Genomic DNA, 19,773 nt, shown 5'->3' with positions numbered 1-19,773 from the left:
TTAAAATGTTTTTTCAATAGGGGAAAGATGAGATTTAAGAAGTTGGGAGGGGGAAGGGGGAATTTGGATTCAGATTTCCAATTCCTAGAACATCAACCTCGAGAACATTTTTGCACTTGCTCGTGAGCATACTTTTTCTGGGAAGATTGTTTTTGCATCCCAATTCTCTCCTCCACCAACGCTCCATAAATAGTTGTTACTTGTTACGATTGGTCTTGGACAATCTTGGAGTGTTTCCTAACTTGGTGTTTTTAAGAGCCAATAAGTTACAGTAAATCGGCTATTCCCTATTTGGAATGCCTAGTTAACTTCTGACTCTTGCACCAACGTCTTAACACTGTAATCACATCGATTAGCAAAGATTAATGCATTGTTAAATTGTCCTTAATGAACAAATTACTAGGCGAAGATTAATTTTGTGAGGGAAAAGAGCCAAATTGATGTTGCAGGATTATCTGATTCCTCTTAGTGCTAAATGATTCTGACATAAAAATTTTACCTTGAAGGGGACTATTGTTTTGTGGTTGACAACTATGATTCCCCAAGCAAGGCCTCCTCCATGTAATGAATCCAGCAACAGTTGCACCTCAGCAACATCTTTCCAACACTTTATGCTATTCACATCCTTTATACTCCTATCTGTTGGAGCTGGAGGCATCAGGTCTGCTTCCTTGGCCTTTGGTGCAGATCAATTCGAGAAAAGAGATGGAAAGAAAGATGCAGTCTTGTTACAGAGATATTTTAGCTGGTATTATGTGTCGTATTCGTTATCTCTTGTCCTTGCTTTGACCTGTATGGTGTACATTCAAGATCAAATGGGGTGGCAAATTGGTTTTGGAGCTTCAGTGGTGGTTATGTTTTTTGCAGCTCTTCTGTTTTTTCTGGCTTCCCCCTTCTACATCAAGGTAAAGGCTAAAGCAACCTTATTCACTGAACTTGTTCAAGTGATTGTAGCCTCTTATAAAACTAAATCTCCCAAGTTATTATCGAGTAGCAGTACTGAGATGTTGTACCATCACAAGAACGGCTCAACACTGGTTTTTCCTAGTGAAAAGATGAGGTGAGAACTTTTTGTCACTCACTATTTCATTCAACTACATGTTTATAAACATAGTCCTGTGGGCTGTATCTGAAATTAACCTGAATGTTGTTTGTTAGGTTTCTAAACAAAGCTTGCATAATCCACGATCCCGAGCAAGATCTTACCCCTGATGGAAGAGCTAAGAACCCCTGGAATCTTTGCACAGTGGATCAGGTAGAGGATCTGAAAGCACTACTTAAGGTGATCCCAATATGGTTGTCAGGAATAGTGACATTTATCAATATTAACCAGACCTCTTTTTCGGTACTTCAAGCAAGTTCCATGGATCGCAAGATCATGGGGAATTTCGAAATTCCAGCAGGTTCTTTTGGTATATTTAATATCATTTCTATGATACTCTGGGTTGCTTTTTATGATCAAGTGCTTCTGCCGATAGCAGCAAGAATCAACGGGAAACCTGTTTACCTCACTGCAAGACAAAGAATGGGAATTGGAACGTTTATCTCTTTTCTCTCCGTGGTTGTAACAGCAACCGTGGAATGTATTCGTCTTAGTCTTGCATTTAAGGAAGGAATTTCAGATGATCCAGAGGCAATAGTGCACATGTCAGCTCTATGGCTTTTGCCCCAATATTGCCTGATAGGATTGACTCTGGGTTTGAGTGCTATCGCGCAGAATGAGTTTTTCATTTCAGAACTCCCCAGAAGCATGTCAAGTATGGCTTCTACTCTCTGTGGAGTTGGAATTTCTCTAGGATGTTTGGTAGCAAGTTTTATAATGAGTACTATTGATGATTTTACAAAAAGAGGTGGCGGGGAGAGCTGGATTTCTACCAACATTAACAAGGGTCATTACGATTATTATTTTTGGGTTCTTTCTGGTTTAAGTTTGGCAAACTTCTTTTTTTTCCTGATCTGCTGTTGGACCTATGGACCTTGTAGAGGGGAGGAAGGCAATGTTAATGATGAAGAAGTTTCCTTGCGTTAGAAAATAAAATTTAATGAAGAAGCTTCCTACTGGAGTGTCAAGACACCTTGACGATCGAAACTGGTTTCATATGGAAGTCGTACATATGAAACAAAATTGGATCTGTCATCTTTACTGGCTTTTCTCCACTCCTTGAAGTGCTGTACCTGTATCAAAGCTCTTTTCTGCATAACATGCTTCTCGTCTAGGGCTGTCACATCTCCAAGTTAACACTACGTGCGATCGAATTTCTCGACACCAGTCTTTGTTGGTCCTCATTGTTGCAAAGCCTCTAGCGGTTTGTAACGGAGATTTTAACAAAGTTAGCAAGAGCTCTCCAAACCCTGAGGAGATTCTGTAACAAAGCAAAGAGAAAATAAAAATAGAGATACAATTTTACGTGTGATTCGATCGAATGACCGGGCAAAGATCTAGGAATTTACAGGGCTCTTCTCTTGACGTCTACTTGAACCTAATTTGAGTTATTTGAGCAAGTGACCCCGTTAAAGAACTCGAGCATTCAACCTTCAAGAATGAGGTAAATGCACACCCCTTCAAAACTTGCGTGTGATGGTAATTTCAGTTGTAACTTGTAAGTTGAAACTACGGTTAGTTGGTACAATTCTAGTACCGCGACTATATGATAGCAAATTCATTCGCGTGAGCAGCCAATATGGCATGGTGTAATGACTAGTGACATCTTAAGGACAAGATTTCACTAAATATCTTATGTCACAATTAAAGTAGGGATTAAATCTACACCCCTCCATCTTAAATTTACACTTGATATATATAACTTTTAATAATAATTGTACAAGTTATTAATGTTAATGATACGAGTCACTCATACATTCAGAGTATGGATTTAGGCTATAAGAGTATGGATTTAGCCTGTCCCTAATTAATAATGCCACGAAAAGAGAAGGTCACCTTATGAGAATTGGCTCAACTGATAAGGTTTGTACACTTTATTTAAGGATTTAATGAAAGATTGAGTTTAAATCTCGTTACAAGCAAATTCAGTATTTTTAAGTGACTGTAAAAAACCACTGTTGAGCATTTAACGAAACTAGTGATCTATTGTGATTAGACTTGGCAATTTTGTCCAAAACCCAACAACCCATCCAATCCACCCACTAATTTGAGAGGTTGGGTTGGATAAGTTAGATATTGGGTCAATTTTGGGTTAGGTAATAAAAATTCACATATATTTTAGGCGATTTGGGTATTTATGTTGGACATCCATTACCTAACTTAAGTTAAAAAAATAAATAAACAAATTAAAATCAAGAAACAAGAAAAGACCAGCGACTATGTAATGAAGCCAAATGTTGGATCAAGCAAAACGTCCCTGGCCAAAGTTTTATTTGGCAGGCTTGTCCAAGTCTTATCTATAGTTGCTTCCTATTCCGTGGCTTGAGCTTTTCTATAATATATATATAGCATAGTAGTATTTGCAATTTGCGAATTGTTGCGAAGTAATAATTGCAGACATCATATCATATCATATTAGAAATTGGATTTTTTTTTGTTTACATTTTTTCAGGCGTACTGTGTGACGGCCCCACCTCCCCCTGGGCGTACCCTAGGGTTTAGCGGACCGTCTGCCCATCTCTCGCCAGGACTCACTCACTCGTATCAATTAAAATAAGATGCAACCTCAATAATAAACGAAATAACGGTTCCCAAGTTTGGAACATACAAATACATTCATTTCTATCTCAACCATCCATACAGTCCCAAATATATCAAAAGATTTAAGTTCTCAGTACATTCAACCCTAATCGAGCGACTAGTGCGAGTACAATTACAAAATTCCAAACAACTAGACTACGCTAGTCTGTACACGTCTCACGCTTCGCTCGTACCCCTGTAAGGAAAATAAATGGCGTGGAATGAGCTAAAAGTCCAGTGAGGTTCCAAATAACAAATTGACCATTATTTATAAGTACAAGTTTTCGATATAGCAAAGTAACGAGCATGAAGAATTCATAAAAGTGATCAATAACACTTCAAGTAGCAATCTCAAAATGAGCGAGTGCAAAGTTTTAAAAGAAACAATAATACTACAAGTAACAATCATTTCAAAGTATAAGGATACGAATGGCTCTCAGGAGCCAAATTTCCAATGTATCACCAGGAGCTTGATCACGTAATAGTTGACACTCCGTCAACTTTCAAGTAAGTAACCAATCCAATAGAACACCACTTACACTACTCTCCGTCCATCATTCAAACCCCCTACTGGGCCCAAAATCCTCAATAAACACGGTGGCGAGCGCGAGGTGAGCAAGAGTGAGAGAGGAGTGAGCTGGAGGCAGCGGTGGCGCGCTGGAGCTACTGGCGGCGCGCGAGGAGGCTGCGCGTGGCGATGGGCTGGCTGGTGTAGAGACGAGCTGGGGTGGCATGTGAAGGAGAGCTGGTGGTCGTCCGTGAGGTGGAGCTTGGAGGCGGCGGCGATGGCAGCTGGGCAACGGGAAACTGGCGGCGCGTGGCTGCTTGGTGGGCTTCAGGTGGCGCGAGGTGAGTGATGGACCGCGAGGTGGAGGGAGAGGGCCGCGAGCGACGAGCGGAGAGTGGCGAGCTAGGTGCGGCTGGGCAGAGCTGGCGGCGTGGGCTTGCGGTGGCGGACGAATTAACAATGAAGGAAAAGTGGAAAACAGGGGAACTGCAGAGAAGAAGAAGAAAAGGAACGGAAAGAAAGAAAAGAAAGGAAGAAAGAAAAAGAAGAAAGAAAGAAAGAAAAAGAAAAGAGAAAAAAAATAGTTTTTGGGGTTTTTTTTTTCAATTTTTTTTTCCGAATTTAAATTTTCCAAATTTGAATTTTTGAAGAAAAGGAAAGAAAAAAAAATGCTTTTTGAATTTTTGAATTTTCTCAATGTGAAATTTTAACTCTTTTTTTTTTTTTTTCAAAGAATCTCTAGCTTAGGCTTGGGCATGCCTAACCGCTCCCTAGTCTTTTGACCATCCGACGAAAATTCTCGATCCGTTAGCGTGACCACCTAGCGTGGGCACGTCTAACTGCTATAGAGTCCGCAGATCCTGAACGAAAATTTCTTTCCCTCAGGCGTGACCACCTGGCGTGGGCACGTCTAACTACTAATTTCCTGCCACCAAACATCAAACTATTAATTGACACTAACACTTAACTAAAACTTCAAAAATGCATGAAAACTGAAACAAGTAGTCTTGGGTTGCCTCCCAATTAGCGCCTTTCTTTAATGTTTTTGGCTAGACATGCTATGCTTGTTCACGGGGGATAAAATCTTGTGGCTCGCTTCAATGTTTCATCTTCAATATGATCCTGCTAACCCTCATAGATGGAGTAATCATTGAGCACACGAGTTACGATTTTCCATGGACTGGTTGATGGCGCCAAATAATCAAGCATTGATCGCAATTCTTCATCCACTCCTCCATCAAGAGCATTCACCGGTTCAAGATATTTGACCATAGCTACCCTTAACTTATTTCTGCCATGAGACTCAAAAACTTCCGGTATAACAAAATCAATCTCATTAACAGAAATCATAGAGTAAGAGTTAAGAAAATGCGAGTTAGGGAATGGAGGTGGTGTCACCACATTTGATAATTCTTCACTGGATTCTTTCACTTGAATGGGTTGCGGTTGGGGTTCCATTTCTTCATTTTCGGCTTCTTTTTCAACTGCATCTGTAGATCTCTCATTTTGACACTCTTGCATCTCCTCATCACTAGTCAAGCAAATTGCACTCCCATTTTCTTCAAGGCTAATGTTGGTTTGTGAGGGCAATTCTTCAAGGTGAGAAACTAATCACTCTATCCTGGATGTCAATTGTTTCATTTGATCTTCTAGATTACTCATTGCATCCTTCATCATCCCATTTCTCATTTGTGTCTCCTGTTGGAATTGATATGTATTAGTAGCTATTGATTCAACTATTTCTTCAAGAGACATACCTGACATAGATGATGATTCTTGAGACTCATACTGCTGAAAATTCATAGGCTGCTGAAAATTCATTGGCCCTGTTGTATACTTATAACTGGAGTTATCCCACCATCCTTGATCATACCCGTTTGGATTAGGGTTATACCAAGTTTGAGACCAGGGTGAAAAATCTCCATAATTATTGAGTGGGACACTCAGATTATCTTGATATTCGGGGCACATACCAGTTGAATGATCCCTGGCATAACAAATTTTACAGGTTGCAGCAGCCTAAACAGTGATCAAGTATTTAATTGCAAGAAATAATCATATGCATAAGTGAACAGGAAATATATAAATACTTGCAAATTAAAGAACGTAGGGAAATCAATTCGATCTCACAGTTTTGTCGAACCAAAGCTTCGATTTAACCTCTGACTAGATGAAGAAATTAGCCACTCCTCATAGTTGAATTGCAGCCAAAAGTACTGGATTGCAAAGACATTGCGTTTTTACTAGAAAACAAGGAATAAAAGATGTTTTTCCCGTTGGGGAATATTGTCGAACACCTGGCGTGTGTCAGAGGCCAGTCCAGAGAAAGGAAACTAGAACTAAACTAAACAGCTAAACTAGAGGTGTCCTTTTTCTTCTGTACGTCCTCTCCTTAAAAAGCCAAAAGTAAGATGACTAAAAGCTCTCTCCGGTGGTCCCCACACATGTGGACAAAGTCTCCAAAATTCCTTCTTCTTCCAAGTCTCTCTACGTTGCTTTTTTTGAAGAGCCCAAATGACCTATAGCTTTGTGGTCCCCACGAATCCAAGGCCTAAGGATTGAAACCCTTAGAAGTCTCCATATTCTCCATAAAGTCCCTCCTTTTTGGTAGTTTTCTGCTTCATTCCTGAAATTAAGTCCAGATACCAAATATGAGTAAATATCAGCAATTAACACAATATTTGTCAGGGATAGAAGGGGAAATCAATAATAAAATTACTAACAAATTACCCCCTATCAATTCCCCCCACACCTGAATCATGCTTGCCCTCAAGCATGGGGAAAGTATACAGACACCAAAATTTGATACTGGTCATTGCTCTATCTACCAAATTGCCAAGATATTCAAGAGAGAACCATATATCGAATCCAAGAAGCATCCCCCCCAGTTAGCCCCTGAACCACAAGCTCCTTCAATTTCCGAATTAACTATTCTAAGGAAAAGGAATGACACACAGCATTTATCAGCTAATGGTCCAAATATTCACACAAGTCCCCATATTAAGTCCATAAACCAGCAAGCTTCCCTATTATTTATTCTTTTTTTTTCTTTTTTCTTTCCTTTTTTTTTTTTTTTTTTAAGGCACATAATAATATTTGACACAAGAAGACTTAGTCTCTAGCCGCCGGAGCCTTTTGACGCGAACTCCAACATTTTTAGATGAAGGAGCCTGGTTACTCAGCTCCTACCGCTATACGATCACGTACTCATATAAAGTACCACCTTTTGACGCGAGAATCGACACTTTAGGTGCAGATCCCCGGTTACTCAGTAGTAACTCATAGCGGAGTACAGTCCAGATTATTCACAGCCAAACAAAGCCAAAAACACATAATAACAACACTAAGAACCAAAAATAGGAGCAGCTCGCCTCATTATTGCCAAACATAGAGAACTGGAGTCAATATTGGACCAGTTCACATTAAAATGCCAACAGACATTCCCTATGCCTAGAAAAGTTAACAAAGAAATCAAAAAAAATCAAGCAGTCCGATATTCACCAAGGAGATGTCTTGGACCCAACCACATTAACCCGATACATACTTATTTTAAAAACTTGGCAAAAGTAGAATTAGAACCAATAAGCCAACACCCAATTTTTTCTCTTGTCTTTTTTTTTTTTTTTTTTTTTTGATTCGCAGGAGAGATAAGCCCCCATAAGAAAGAAAGAAAATGAGCAACTAGAAATAAAACTAACAACTAAAGAAAACTAAAAACACTAGCACCCCATTAGATCCCCCCACACCTATAGGACACATTGTCCTCAATGTGACAAATAACCAACAAAAGTGGGTGAGAGGACAGCAACACTTCCCTGAAATCCGGTCAAAGAGGTGGACGAGGTGGAGCTGGAGGAGGAAAACCCGTATGATGCAGAAATTGTGCCAAATTCTATGCTATGCCAGCTACATTGGTATCGACGTTGGCCATGCGAGCCTCCAAAGCCTGAACCTGGAAAATTAAGAAGAGAGGAAGAAATGAGCTGAAAGCGCGTTTCTGAAGCCTTTATTGGGACACATAAAACGCGAGTTAAAACGCGCCTTCAACTCGCGTTTTATAAGTCGCGTTTCCTGCGCAAATCTTGCAGAAATGAAAACGCAACTGAAAACGCGCCTACAACTCGCGTTTTATAGTCGCGTATCACGGTGGCTTTCGGACGATTCTGATTGTGAGCTTCCTGCACGTCATCACACGGGCACGTCAAGACTGAAGGGCACCTATAAATCGGCAAAAACGAAAACTGAAACCCAAAATTAGTCGAATTCAAGGAGAACACCTCTAAACTACCACACGGAATTGAACAAACAATTAAAAGGAACAATTGGGTTGCCTCCCAAAAGCGCCTTTCTTTAATGTCTTTGGCTAGACAAAATAATGCTTCAATCAGAGAGTTCAGGCACTGCAAGGGTCACCTCCTTAACATTATTAACTTGAAATCCTTCATAAAAAGGTTTGAGACGATGACCATTAACCTTAAAAATCTTGTCAGTGTGAAGACTTTGAATTTCTACTGCACCATGAGGAAACACATTAGTCACAATAAAAGGTCCAATCCAACGAGAACGCAATTTACCAGGAAAAAGTTTAAGTCCAGAGTGAAAAAGAAGTACTTTTTGACCAATACAAAAAATTTTCCTTGAAATTGCTTTATCATGAAATGCTTTTGTCTTCTCCTTATAAATGCAAGAACTCTCATATGCATCATTTCGGATTTCCTCCAACTCTTGCAATTGCAACTTCCTGTGTTCTCCAGATTCATCCATCCGCATATTATAATTTTTAACTGCCCAATATGCCCTATGTTCCAATTCCACAGGTAGATAACAAGGTTTGCCAAAAATTAATCGGTAAGGAGACATACCTATGAGGGTCTTAAAAGCTGTACGGTAAGCCCAAAGTGCATCATCTAAGCGCAAACTCCAATCCTTTCTATTGGGATTCACCGTCTTTTCAAGTATCGACTTGATTTCTTTATTGGAGATTTCTGCTTGACCACTAGTCTGCGGATGATAGGACGTAGAGACCCGGTGAGTGACGCCATATTTCTTCAACAATGCTTCCATTACTCGATTGCAGAAGTGTGTCCCTCGGTCACTGATAATTGCTCTTGGCGTGCCATACCTGACAAAAATATGAGATTTAATAAAATCAACTACAACCTTAGCATTGTCAGTCCTAGTTGCCTTAGCCTCTATCTACTTTGAGACATAATCAACTGCAAGTAATATATACATATTACCAAAAGAGGAAGGAAATGGACCCATAAAATCTATACCCCATATATCGAAAATTTCACAAACTAGTATAGGAGTAAGAGGCATTTGATCTCTATGGCTTAAATTACCTGTCTTTTGACAATTTGCACATGATTTACAAAATAAGTATGCATCACTAAACAAAGTTGGCCAAAATAAACCACACTCTAAAACCTTTCTTGCAGTTCGCTTAGGGCCAAAATGTCCACCACACGCATATGAGTGACAAAAAGATAAAATTGATGGAACCTCTTCTTTAGACACACACCTGCGAATAATTTGATCAGAACAATATTTTCACAAGTATGGTTCATCCCACACATAATATTTAACATCACTTTTAATTTTTTCCTTTTGAACTCTAGACAAATCATTAGGTAGCGTTCTAGTAACCAGATAATTCACTAAATCAGCGTACCAGGGAGTTGTCTTTTGAACTACAAAAAGATGCTCATCTGGAAAATTATCCTTCAAGGGAGCAGGTCTTTCACTATTGATCAAACGACTGAGATGATCAGCAACCATATTTTCGGCACCCCTTTTGTCTTTAATTTCCAAATTAAATTCTTGGAGTAGGAGAATCCACCTTATAAGTCGTGGTTTGGCCTCTTTCTTGTTGAGCAAATATTTCAAAGCTGCATGGTCAGAATAAATAATGACTTTAGTGCCAAGTAAATAAGAACGAAATTTTTCTAAAGCAAAAACAATAGCTAAAAGCTCCTTTTCCGTAGTCGAATAATTGCATTGGGCACCATCCAAGGTCCTCGAGGCATAATAAATGACATAAGAAGCTCTGCCCTCTTTCTGGCCAAGTACTGCACCAACAGCAAAGTTGCTGGCATCACACATTATCTCGAAAGGAAGACTCCAGTTTGGTGGTCGAACCACTGGTGCTGAAGTCAATGATCCCTTGAGCGTGTCAAATGCACTCTTGCAATTATCATCAAAATGAAATACCACATCCTTTTGAAGTAATTTGCATAGAGGATGGGATATCTTTGAAAAATCTTTGATGAAACGCCTATAAAAACCTGCATGGCCAAGAAAAGAGCGAACTTCCCGCACACTTGCAGGGTAAGGTAAACATTTGATAATTTCTACCTTAGCCTTATCTACCTCAATTCCTTTTGCAGATACCACATGGCCTAAAATTATGCCTTGGTCTACCATAAAATGGCATTTCTCATAATTTAAAACAAGATTAGTCTCAATGCACCTTTTAAGAATTTTTGTGAGGTTAGTTAAACATTCATCAAAAGAATTACCATAGACAGTAAAATCATCCATAAACACTTCTATGATATTCTCCACATAATCAGAAAATATACTAACCATACACCTTTGGAATGTAGCAGGCGCATTACAAAGACCAAAAGGCATTCGTCTATAGGCAAATGTACCAAAAGGGCAAGTAAATGTGATTTTCTCTTGATCTTCAGGCGCCACTGGAATTTGTAGAAAACCTGAAAAACCATCAAGACAGCAATAATGAGATTTTCCTGCCAACCTTTCCAACATCTTATCAATAAAAGGCAATGGAAAATGATCTTTACGAGTTAATGCATTTAATTTTCTAAAATCGGTACAAACTCTCCACCCATTTTGAACTCGAGTGGGCACTAACTCACCTTTAGGATTTTCAATAACAGTAATTCCTGTCTTTTTAGGAACTACTTGAACAGGACTTACCCACTTACTATCCGAAATGGGATAGATTATACCTGTGTCAAGAAGTTTTAAAACTTCTTTCTTCACTACCTCCATCATTGGTGGGTTCAATCTCCGTTGAGCCTCTCTCGAAGGCTTAGCACCATCTTCTAACAAGATGCGATGCATGCAAGTGGCTGGACTTAATCCTTTTATGTCAGCCACTGTCCATCCTATTGCCTCCTTGTGGTCCTTCAACACCCGAATTAGTTTTTCTTCCTCTAAAGCAGTCAATTTACTGGAAATTATTACTGGGAGTGTATCTCCATCTCCCAAGAATGCATACTTTAAATTATCCGGTAACTGCTTTAATTCCACCTTCGGGGCTTGCACAATAGATGGCAAAAGTTGTGAATGAGACAGAGGTAATTCCAAGTAAGACACATTGGAAAATTCTGGACAAAGAGAATTCAATTCAAAAATAACTTCCTGCAATTCAAAAGGAAAAACAAACTTCCCTTTTATCTTTTGCAAATTTTCCTGACAGAGACCAGTAGAAATAGCAACCTTCAACGCATCGTCATTATTAAATTCAAAATTTTGCTGCGCCAAAGAATCAATTACATCTATAACAAAAATTGAATGAGATTCACCAGGATATTTCATGGCATCATAAATACTAAATTTAATAGGGGTGCCAATTTTCGACACGACCTGAAAACACGACACGAACCTAACACGAAATTAATGGGTTTGGGTTGAGGTTTTGGGAATTCGGGTCAGAATCGGGTTGGACCCGATGAACCCGAAAAGAAAACAGGTCGATTTCGGGTCAACCCGTGGTGACCTGATATGACCCGATATGACCCGTTTACGAATTAAAAATAATTTAATAAATATAAAAATAATTTAATAAATATAAAAATAATTTTATCTAACTAACCTAAGTTATTCTTTTTTTTAAAGGCATTAATTACTTAATCATAAATGAATTTATTTAATTTGTGTGAAGTTGAAATTATTATATTTGGACAAATAATATATTATATTATTTTTTACTTTTATACTGTTTTAATTTATTTTATATTTTGTTTGGGATAAAACACTTTTACGGTGTTTAATTTATTTTAGATTTGGTTTGAAATTACTTATTTAAATTTTTATTACTTGATTATGTAATTAGTTTTGTGAGAAATTGATTTTATTAGAAATTACAGTGATAAATTAATAAATTTAATAACATCACCATCAAATTCCATAGTCAATGTGCCAGTGAAAACATCAATTTTTGTTCTATTTTTGTTCTAGCAGTTTTCAAAAATGGTCTCCCTAACAGTATTGGAGATGAATTAGAATTATCATCCTCCATATCAAGCACATAAAAATCTGCAGGAAAAATCAAATTATCAATTTGCACTAAAATATCCTCCAAAACTCCATCAGGATAGGCATTTGATCGATCAGCCAGTTGAATTATTACGCCCGTCTCTTTTAAAGGCCCAATGTTCATCAAATTATAAATAGAACGAGGCATAACATTTATCGAAGCACCCAAATCCAACATAGCTTTTTCAATTTTAATATTACCTATTTTGCAAGGGACAGTAAACATACCTGGGTCCTTGCATTTAGGAGGCAATTTTTTCTGCAAAACTGCCGAAACATTTTCTCCCATATGCACTTTCTCGTTTCCTTTCAACTTTTTCTTACCAGTGCATAACTCCTTCAAAAATTTAGCATATCTAGGAATTTGCTTAATTGCATCTAAAAGAGGGATATTTACCTCAACTTTTCGAAAAGTGTCCAAAATCTCCTGTTCTTGCTCTTGCTTTTTGGACTTTGCCAGTCGACTAGGAAATGGAGGCGGAGGTGTAACCACTTGTGTTGATTTTTCTCCAAAATCTGGTTGTTCCAAGGCTCTAGGTTGAGACACATTCCCCTCTTTTTCGAGCTCTTCCTTGATTGCTTGTTCAGAAATTTTCTTGCTCGGCTCAGGCAACTCTTTGCCACTTCTTAATGTGATGGCACTAGCATTTTGCTTGGGGTTGACAATTGTCTGTGAAAGGTAGCTTTCCAGATAATTGGGACTCCAATCTATTGACTGTGGAAGCTAACTGGCTCATTTGATTCTCCAAATTATGAATGCTAGTTTTCGTCTCCTGTTGAAATTGTTGAGTGTTAGTAGCCAAAGATTTCACAATATCCTCAAGTGACATACCTGATTTAGGAGCAGGTTGTTGCTGTGAAAGTTGAGGTCTAGGTTGATATTGTGACTGTTGTGGAAATCCTGGTGGCCTTACTGCATAATTAAAATTAGGATGATCCCTCCATCCTGGATTATAGGTGTTTGCATAGGGATCATACCGTCTCTGAGGTGGTCCTGGAAATCCAACTGCATTAGCCTGCTCAGTCGAATCATCTTGGAGTGTGGGGCACATATCTGTTGGATGACTCGAACCATAGCAGATTCCACATGTTTTCAATTGCTGCATTTGTCCTATAGCTAACTTTTCAACCAAAGAAGTTAGACAATCTAATCTTTGCTCTATTGAAGAATTACTTACCTCATTGACTCTACGAGTCGTGTTATCCTGTCTGTCTCCAAATTGTTGAGCATTTGCAGCCATACTCGATATCAAATTTCTTGCCTCCGTGGGTGTTTTATTCACTAAGGAGCCCCCACTGGCAGCATCAATAATTCTTCTGTCAGTTTGGGACAGACCCTCATAAAAATACTGGATGAGGAGTTGGTCAGGAATTTGATGATGAGGACAACTAGCACATAGTTGCTTGAATCTTTCCCAATATTCATGTAGAGTCTCTCCATTGAATTGTCGAATTCCACAGATGTCTTTCCTAATGCTTGCAGCTCGGGATGCAGGAAAGAATTTTTTTAGAAAATGCTTCTTCATGTCTATCCATGTGGATATTGACCCAGAGGGCAGATAATAGAGCCAATCCTTAGCTTTATCGGCTAAGGAAAATGGAAAGGCTCTTAATTTAATTTGCTCCTCTGTGACTCCCTGGGGTTTCATTGTCGAGCAAACCACATGGAATTCTTTGAGATGCTTGTGGGGATCTTCACCTGGTAAGCCATGAAAAGAAGGAAGTAAATGGATTAGTCCAGATTTTAACTCAAATGCAACCTCTAATGTAGGATAAGTAATGCATAGGGGCTGTTGATTTAAATCTGGTGCAGCCAATTCTCTCAATGTCCGTTCATTAGCCATGGTGCTATTTATCTCTTCCGTCTCACTAAATGAATCTACAAAATCTACTACTGAATTATGTCCAGTAGATGAGGAGGATGCCTCTGCTCGTTCTCTTGTTGCTTTTCTCAATGCACGAGCAGTCTTCTCTATCTCAGGATTATATTGCAGTTCACCTGTACGAGAAGATCTAGGCATAAACCAGTAACAATAAAAATAAAAATAAAAATAAAATAAAAATAAACAAAGAAAATAAAATTCAAAGAAAATAAATTTATTTTGACACCAAGTCCCCGGCAACGGCGCCAAAATTTGTTGGGTGTCAAACCAGCAAAAATAAAATTTCTACTCTTAAGTCACGAATTAAGTCCACTATGGTACTGGAGCAGGGACTTAGGCTGTGCAATGGGTTACTAGCTTCACCCTGGTGCCAGAGTTTGCTTGATCCGATATACCAAAGTATATTAATTACGTGAAAGACAAAATTCGAATATAGCAGCGAGCAGGGTCGAATCCACAGGGACTTGGGAATTTATTTTGAATGAATGTAACATTAAATAAAAATGGGGGGAATTGATATGGAACTGTCTAATTTAATTGCTCAAATTAAAAATATAAAGTAAATTAACGGAAGGAAAATCTCTAGTCAAAGGTATAATCTCCACTAATGGTTCGAATCACTGATCACAGATGCAGAGATAAAATCTTTCATTTACAAATAAACTGGTTATGGTTGTCAACAAGCTCTGACAACCTGCCTAACCTTCCTGATTCGATAACCACAACAAGCTCTGTAGTTATTGCCCTAACCAATTAAGCAGTCCTAAACACGCTCTTAGGATTTAACCTATTGACAGCAGTAATCATTAGACTGGCCACCAATTATAACCAACAAACACACACGCTCGGTTTATTTAGGCTATATCATATATTTCCGCAACAACGACTCAAAAGTTTCTACTACAATTGAATCATATCACTTGCCACATGCACTAAAATTACCCAACAATTACGGATTGAGCACTCTTAGATGGCTGTTAATTACTCACACAATTAAACAGTGATCAAGTATTTAATTGCAAGAAATAATCATATGCATAAGTGAACAGGAAATATATAAATACTTGCAAATTAAAGAACGTAGGGAAATCAATTCGATCTCACAGTTTTGTCGAACCAAAGCTTCGATTTAACCTCTGACTAGATGAAGAAATTAGCCACTCCTCATAGTTGAATTGCAGCCAAAAGTACTGGATTGCAAAGGCATTGCGTTTTTACTAGAAAACAAGGAATAAAAGATGTTTTTCCCGTTGGGGAATATTGTCGAACACCTGGCGTGTGTCAGAGGCCAGTCCAGAGAAAGGAAACTAGAACTAAACTAAAAAGCTAAACTAGAGGTGTCCTTTTTCTTCTGTACGTCCTCTCCTTAAAAAGCCAAAAGTAAGATGACTAAAAGCTCTCTCCGGTGGTCCCCACACATGTGGACAAAGTCTCCAAAATTACTTCTTCTTCCAAGTCTCTCTACGTTGCTTTTTTTGAAGAGCCCAAATGACCTATAGCTTTGTGGTCCCCACGAATCCAAGGCCTAAGGATTGAAGCCCTTAGAAGTCTCCATATTCTCCATAAAGTCCCTCCTTTTTGGTAGTTTTCTGCTTCATTCCTGAAATTAAGTCCAGATACCAAATATGAGTAAATATCAGCAATTAACACAATATTTGTCAGGGATAGAAGGGGAAATCAATAATAAAATTACTAACAAATTACCCCCTATCAATTCCCCCCACACCTGAATCATGCTTGCCCTCAAGCATGGGGAAAGTATACAGACACCAAAATTTGATACTGGTCATTGCTCTATCTACCAAATTGCCAAGATATTCAAGAGAGAACCATATATCGAATCCAAGAAGCATCCCCCCCAGTTAGCCCCTGAACCACAAGCTCCTTCAATTTCCGAATTAACTATTCTAAGGAAAAGGAATGACACACAGCATTTATCAGCTAATGGTCCAAATATTCACACAAGTCCCCATATTAAGTCCATAAACCAGCAAGCTTCCCTATTATTTATTCTTTTTTTTTCTTTTTTCTTTCCTTTTTTTTTTGTTTTTTTAAGGCACATAATAATATTTGACACAAGAAGACTTAGTCTCTAGCCGCCGGAGCCTTTTGACGCGAACTCCAACATTTTTAGATGAAGGAGCCTGGTTACTCAGCTCCTACCGCTATACGATCACGTACTCATATAAAGTACCACCTTTTGACGCGAGAATCGACACTTTAGGTGCAGATCCCCGGTTACTCAGTAGTAACTCATAGCGGAGTACAGTCCAGATTATTCACAGCCAAACAAAGCCAAAAACACATAATAACAACACTAAGAACCAAAAATAGGAGCAGCTCGCCTCATTATTGCCAAACATAGAGAACTGGAGTCAATATTGGACCAGTTCACATTAAAATGCCAACAGACATTCCCTATGCCTAGAAAAGTTAACAAAGAAATCAAAAAAAATCAAGCAGTCCGATATTCACCAAGGAGATGTCTTGGACCCAACCACATTAACCCGATACATACTTATTTTAAAAACTTGGCAAAAGTAGAATTAGAACCAATAAGCCAACACCCAATTTTTTCTCTTGTCTTTTTTTTTTTTTTTTGATTCGCAGGAGAGATAAGCCCCCATAAGAAAGAAAGAAAATGAGCAACTAGAAATAAAACTAACAACTAAAGAAAACTAAAAACACTAGCACCCCATTAGATCCCCCCACACCTATAGGACACATTGTCCTCAATGTGACAAATAACCAACAAAAGTGGGTGAGAGGACAGCAACACTTCCCTGAAATCCGGTCAAAGAGGTGGACGAGGTGGAGCTGGAGGAGGAAAACCCGTATGATGCAGAAATTGTGCCAAATTCTATGCTATGCCAGCTACATTGGTATCGACGTTGGCCATGCGAGCCTCCAAAGCCTGAACCTGGAAAATTAAGAAGAGAGGAAGAAATGAGCTGAAAGCGCGTTTCTGAAGCCTTTATTGGGACACATAAAACGCGAGTTAAAACGCGCCTTCAACTCGCGTTTTATAAGTCGCGTTTCCTGCGCAAATCTTGCAGAAATGAAAACGCAACTGAAAACGCGCCTACAACTCGCGTTTTATAGTCGCGTATCACGGTGGCTTTCGGACGATTCTGATTGTGAGCTTCCTGCACGTCATCACACGGGCACGTCAAGACTGAAGGGCACCTATAAATCGGCAAAAACGAAAACTGAAACCCAAAATTAGTCGAATTCAAGGAGAACACCTCTAAACTACCACACGGAATTGAACAAACAATTAAAAGGAACAATTGGGTTGCCTCCCAAAAGCGCCTTTCTTTAATGTCTTTGGCTAGACAAAATAATGCTTCAATCAGAGAGTTCAGGCACTGCAAGGGTCACCTCCTTAACATTATTAACTTGAAATCCTTCATAAAAAGGTTTGAGACGATGACCATTAACCTTAAAAATCTTGTCAGTGTGAAGACTTTGAATTTCTACTGCACCATGAGGAAACACATTAGTCACAATAAAAGGTCCAATCCAACGAGAACGCAATTTACCAGGAAAAAGTTTAAGTCCAGAGTGAAAAAGAAGTACTTTTTGACCAATACAAAAAATTTTCCTTGAAATTGCTTTATCATGAAATGCTTTTGTCTTCTCCTTATAAATGCAAGAACTCTCATATGCATCATTTCGGATTTCCTCCAACTCTTGCAATTGCAACTTCCTGTGTTCTCCAGATTCATCCATCCGCATATTATAATTTTTAACTGCCCAATATGCCCTATGTTCCAATTCCACAGGTAGATAACAAGGTTTGCCAAAAATTAATCGGTAAGGAGACATACCTATGAGGGTCTTAAAAGCTGTACGGTAAGCCCAAAGTGCATCATCTAAGCGCAAACTCCAATCCTTTCTATTGGGATTCACCGTCTTTTCAAGTATCGACTTGATTTCTTTATTGGAGATTTCTGCTTGACCACTAGTCTGCGGATGATAGGACGTAGAGACCCGGTGAGTGACGCCATATTTCTTCAACAATGCTTCCATTACTCGATTGCAGAAGTGTGTCCCTCGGTCACTGATAATTGCTCTTGGCGTGCCATACCTGACAAAAATATGAGATTTAATAAAATCAACTACAACCTTAGCATTGTCAGTCCTAGTTGCCTTAGCCTCTATCTACTTTGAGACATAATCAACTGCAAGTAATATATACATATTACCAAAAGAGGAAGGAAATGGACCCATAAAATCTATACCCCATATATCGAAAATTTCACAAACTAGTATAGGAGTAAGAGGCATTTGATCTCTATGGCTTAAATTACCTGTCTTTTGACAATTTGCACATGATTTACAAAATAAGTATGCATCACTAAACAAAGTTGGCCAAAATAAACCACACTCTAAAACCTTTCTTGCAGTTCGCTTAGGGCCAAAATGTCCACCACACGCATATGAGTGACAAAAAGATAAAATTGATGGAACCTCTTCTTTAGACACACACCTGCGAATAATTTGATCAGAACAATATTTTCACAAGTATGGTTCATCCCACACATAATATTTAACATCACTTTTAATTTTTTCCTTTTGAACTCTAGACAAATCATTAGGTAGCGTTCTAGTAACCAGATAATTCACTAAATCAGCGTACCAGGGAGTTGTCTTTTGAACTACAAAAAGATGCTCATCTGGAAAATTATCCTTCAAGGGAGCAGGTCTTTCACTATTGATCAAACGACTGAGATGATCAGCAACCATATTTTCGGCACCCCTTTTGTCTTTAATTTCCAAATTAAATTCTTGGAGTAGGAGAATCCACCTTATAAGTCGTGGTTTGGCCTCTTTCTTGTTGAGCAAATATTTCAAAGCTGCATGGTCAGAATAAATAATGACTTTAGTGCCAAGTAAATAAGAACGAAATTTTTCTAAAGCAAAAACAATAGCTAAAAGCTCCTTTTCCGTAGTCGAATAATTGCATTGGGCACCATCCAAGGTCCTCGAGGCATAATAAATGACATAAGAAGCTCTGCCCTCTTTCTGGCCAAGTACTGCACCAACAGCAAAGTTGCTGGCATCACACATTATCTCGAAAGGAAGACTCCAGTTTGGTGGTCGAACCACTGGTGCTGAAGTCAATGATCCCTTGAGCGTGTCAAATGCACTCTTGCAATTATCATCAAAATGAAATACCACATCCTTTTGAAGTAATTTGCATAGAGGATGGGATATCTTTGAAAAATCTTTGATGAAACGCCTATAAAAACCTGCATGGCCAAGAAAAGAGCGAACTTCCCGCACACTTGCAGGGTAAGGTAAACATTTGATAATTTCTACCTTAGCCTTATCTACCTCAATTCCTTTTGCAGATACCACATGGCCTAAAATTATGCCTTGGTCTACCATAAAATGGCATTTCTCAT

The 19,773-nt window shown here is 38.7% G+C and overlaps 2 protein-coding genes across 9 annotated transcripts; one reads left to right on the top strand and one right to left on the bottom strand.

Moving 5' to 3' along the window:
• The first annotated feature begins 21 nt into the window (after window positions 1-21).
• On the top strand, window positions 22-2,407 carry LOC113706643 (protein NRT1/ PTR FAMILY 1.2-like). Of its 8 annotated transcripts, none has more exons than XM_072060655.1 (4): window positions 620-748; window positions 868-905; window positions 998-1,060; window positions 1,159-2,407. In XM_072060655.1, exons 3-4 carry the CDS (start codon window positions 1,005-1,007, stop codon window positions 2,027-2,029), a joined length of 927 nt encoding a protein of 308 aa, XP_071916756.1. In that variant the 5' UTR covers window positions 620-748; window positions 868-905; window positions 998-1,004; the 3' UTR covers window positions 2,030-2,407. The 8 variants fall into 8 exon arrangements, with proteins under 8 accessions (XP_071916752.1, XP_027084375.2, XP_071916756.1 ...); XM_072060657.1 differs by having other exon boundaries at window positions 995-1,060; XM_072060653.1 differs by having other exon boundaries at window positions 626-748; window positions 981-1,060.
• A 9,947-nt stretch (window positions 2,408-12,354) lies between these two features.
• Window positions 12,355-14,500, bottom strand: LOC113720273 (uncharacterized). Its single transcript, XM_072061128.1, has 2 exons — window positions 13,312-14,500; window positions 12,355-13,187 (listed from the first exon to the last, which is right to left on the bottom strand). Exons 1-2 carry the CDS (start codon window positions 14,498-14,500, stop codon window positions 12,355-12,357), a joined length of 2,022 nt encoding a protein of 673 aa, XP_071917229.1.
• Between the last annotated feature and the right edge of the window lie 5,273 nt (window positions 14,501-19,773).

This window comes from Coffea arabica, chromosome 8e (genome assembly GCF_036785885.1).
Source record: "Coffea arabica cultivar ET-39 chromosome 8e, Coffea Arabica ET-39 HiFi, whole genome shotgun sequence".
In the NCBI taxonomy this organism is placed as follows: Eukaryota; Viridiplantae; Streptophyta; class Magnoliopsida; order Gentianales; family Rubiaceae; genus Coffea; species Coffea arabica.
This window is presented reverse-complemented; position numbering and strand designations above follow the sequence as displayed.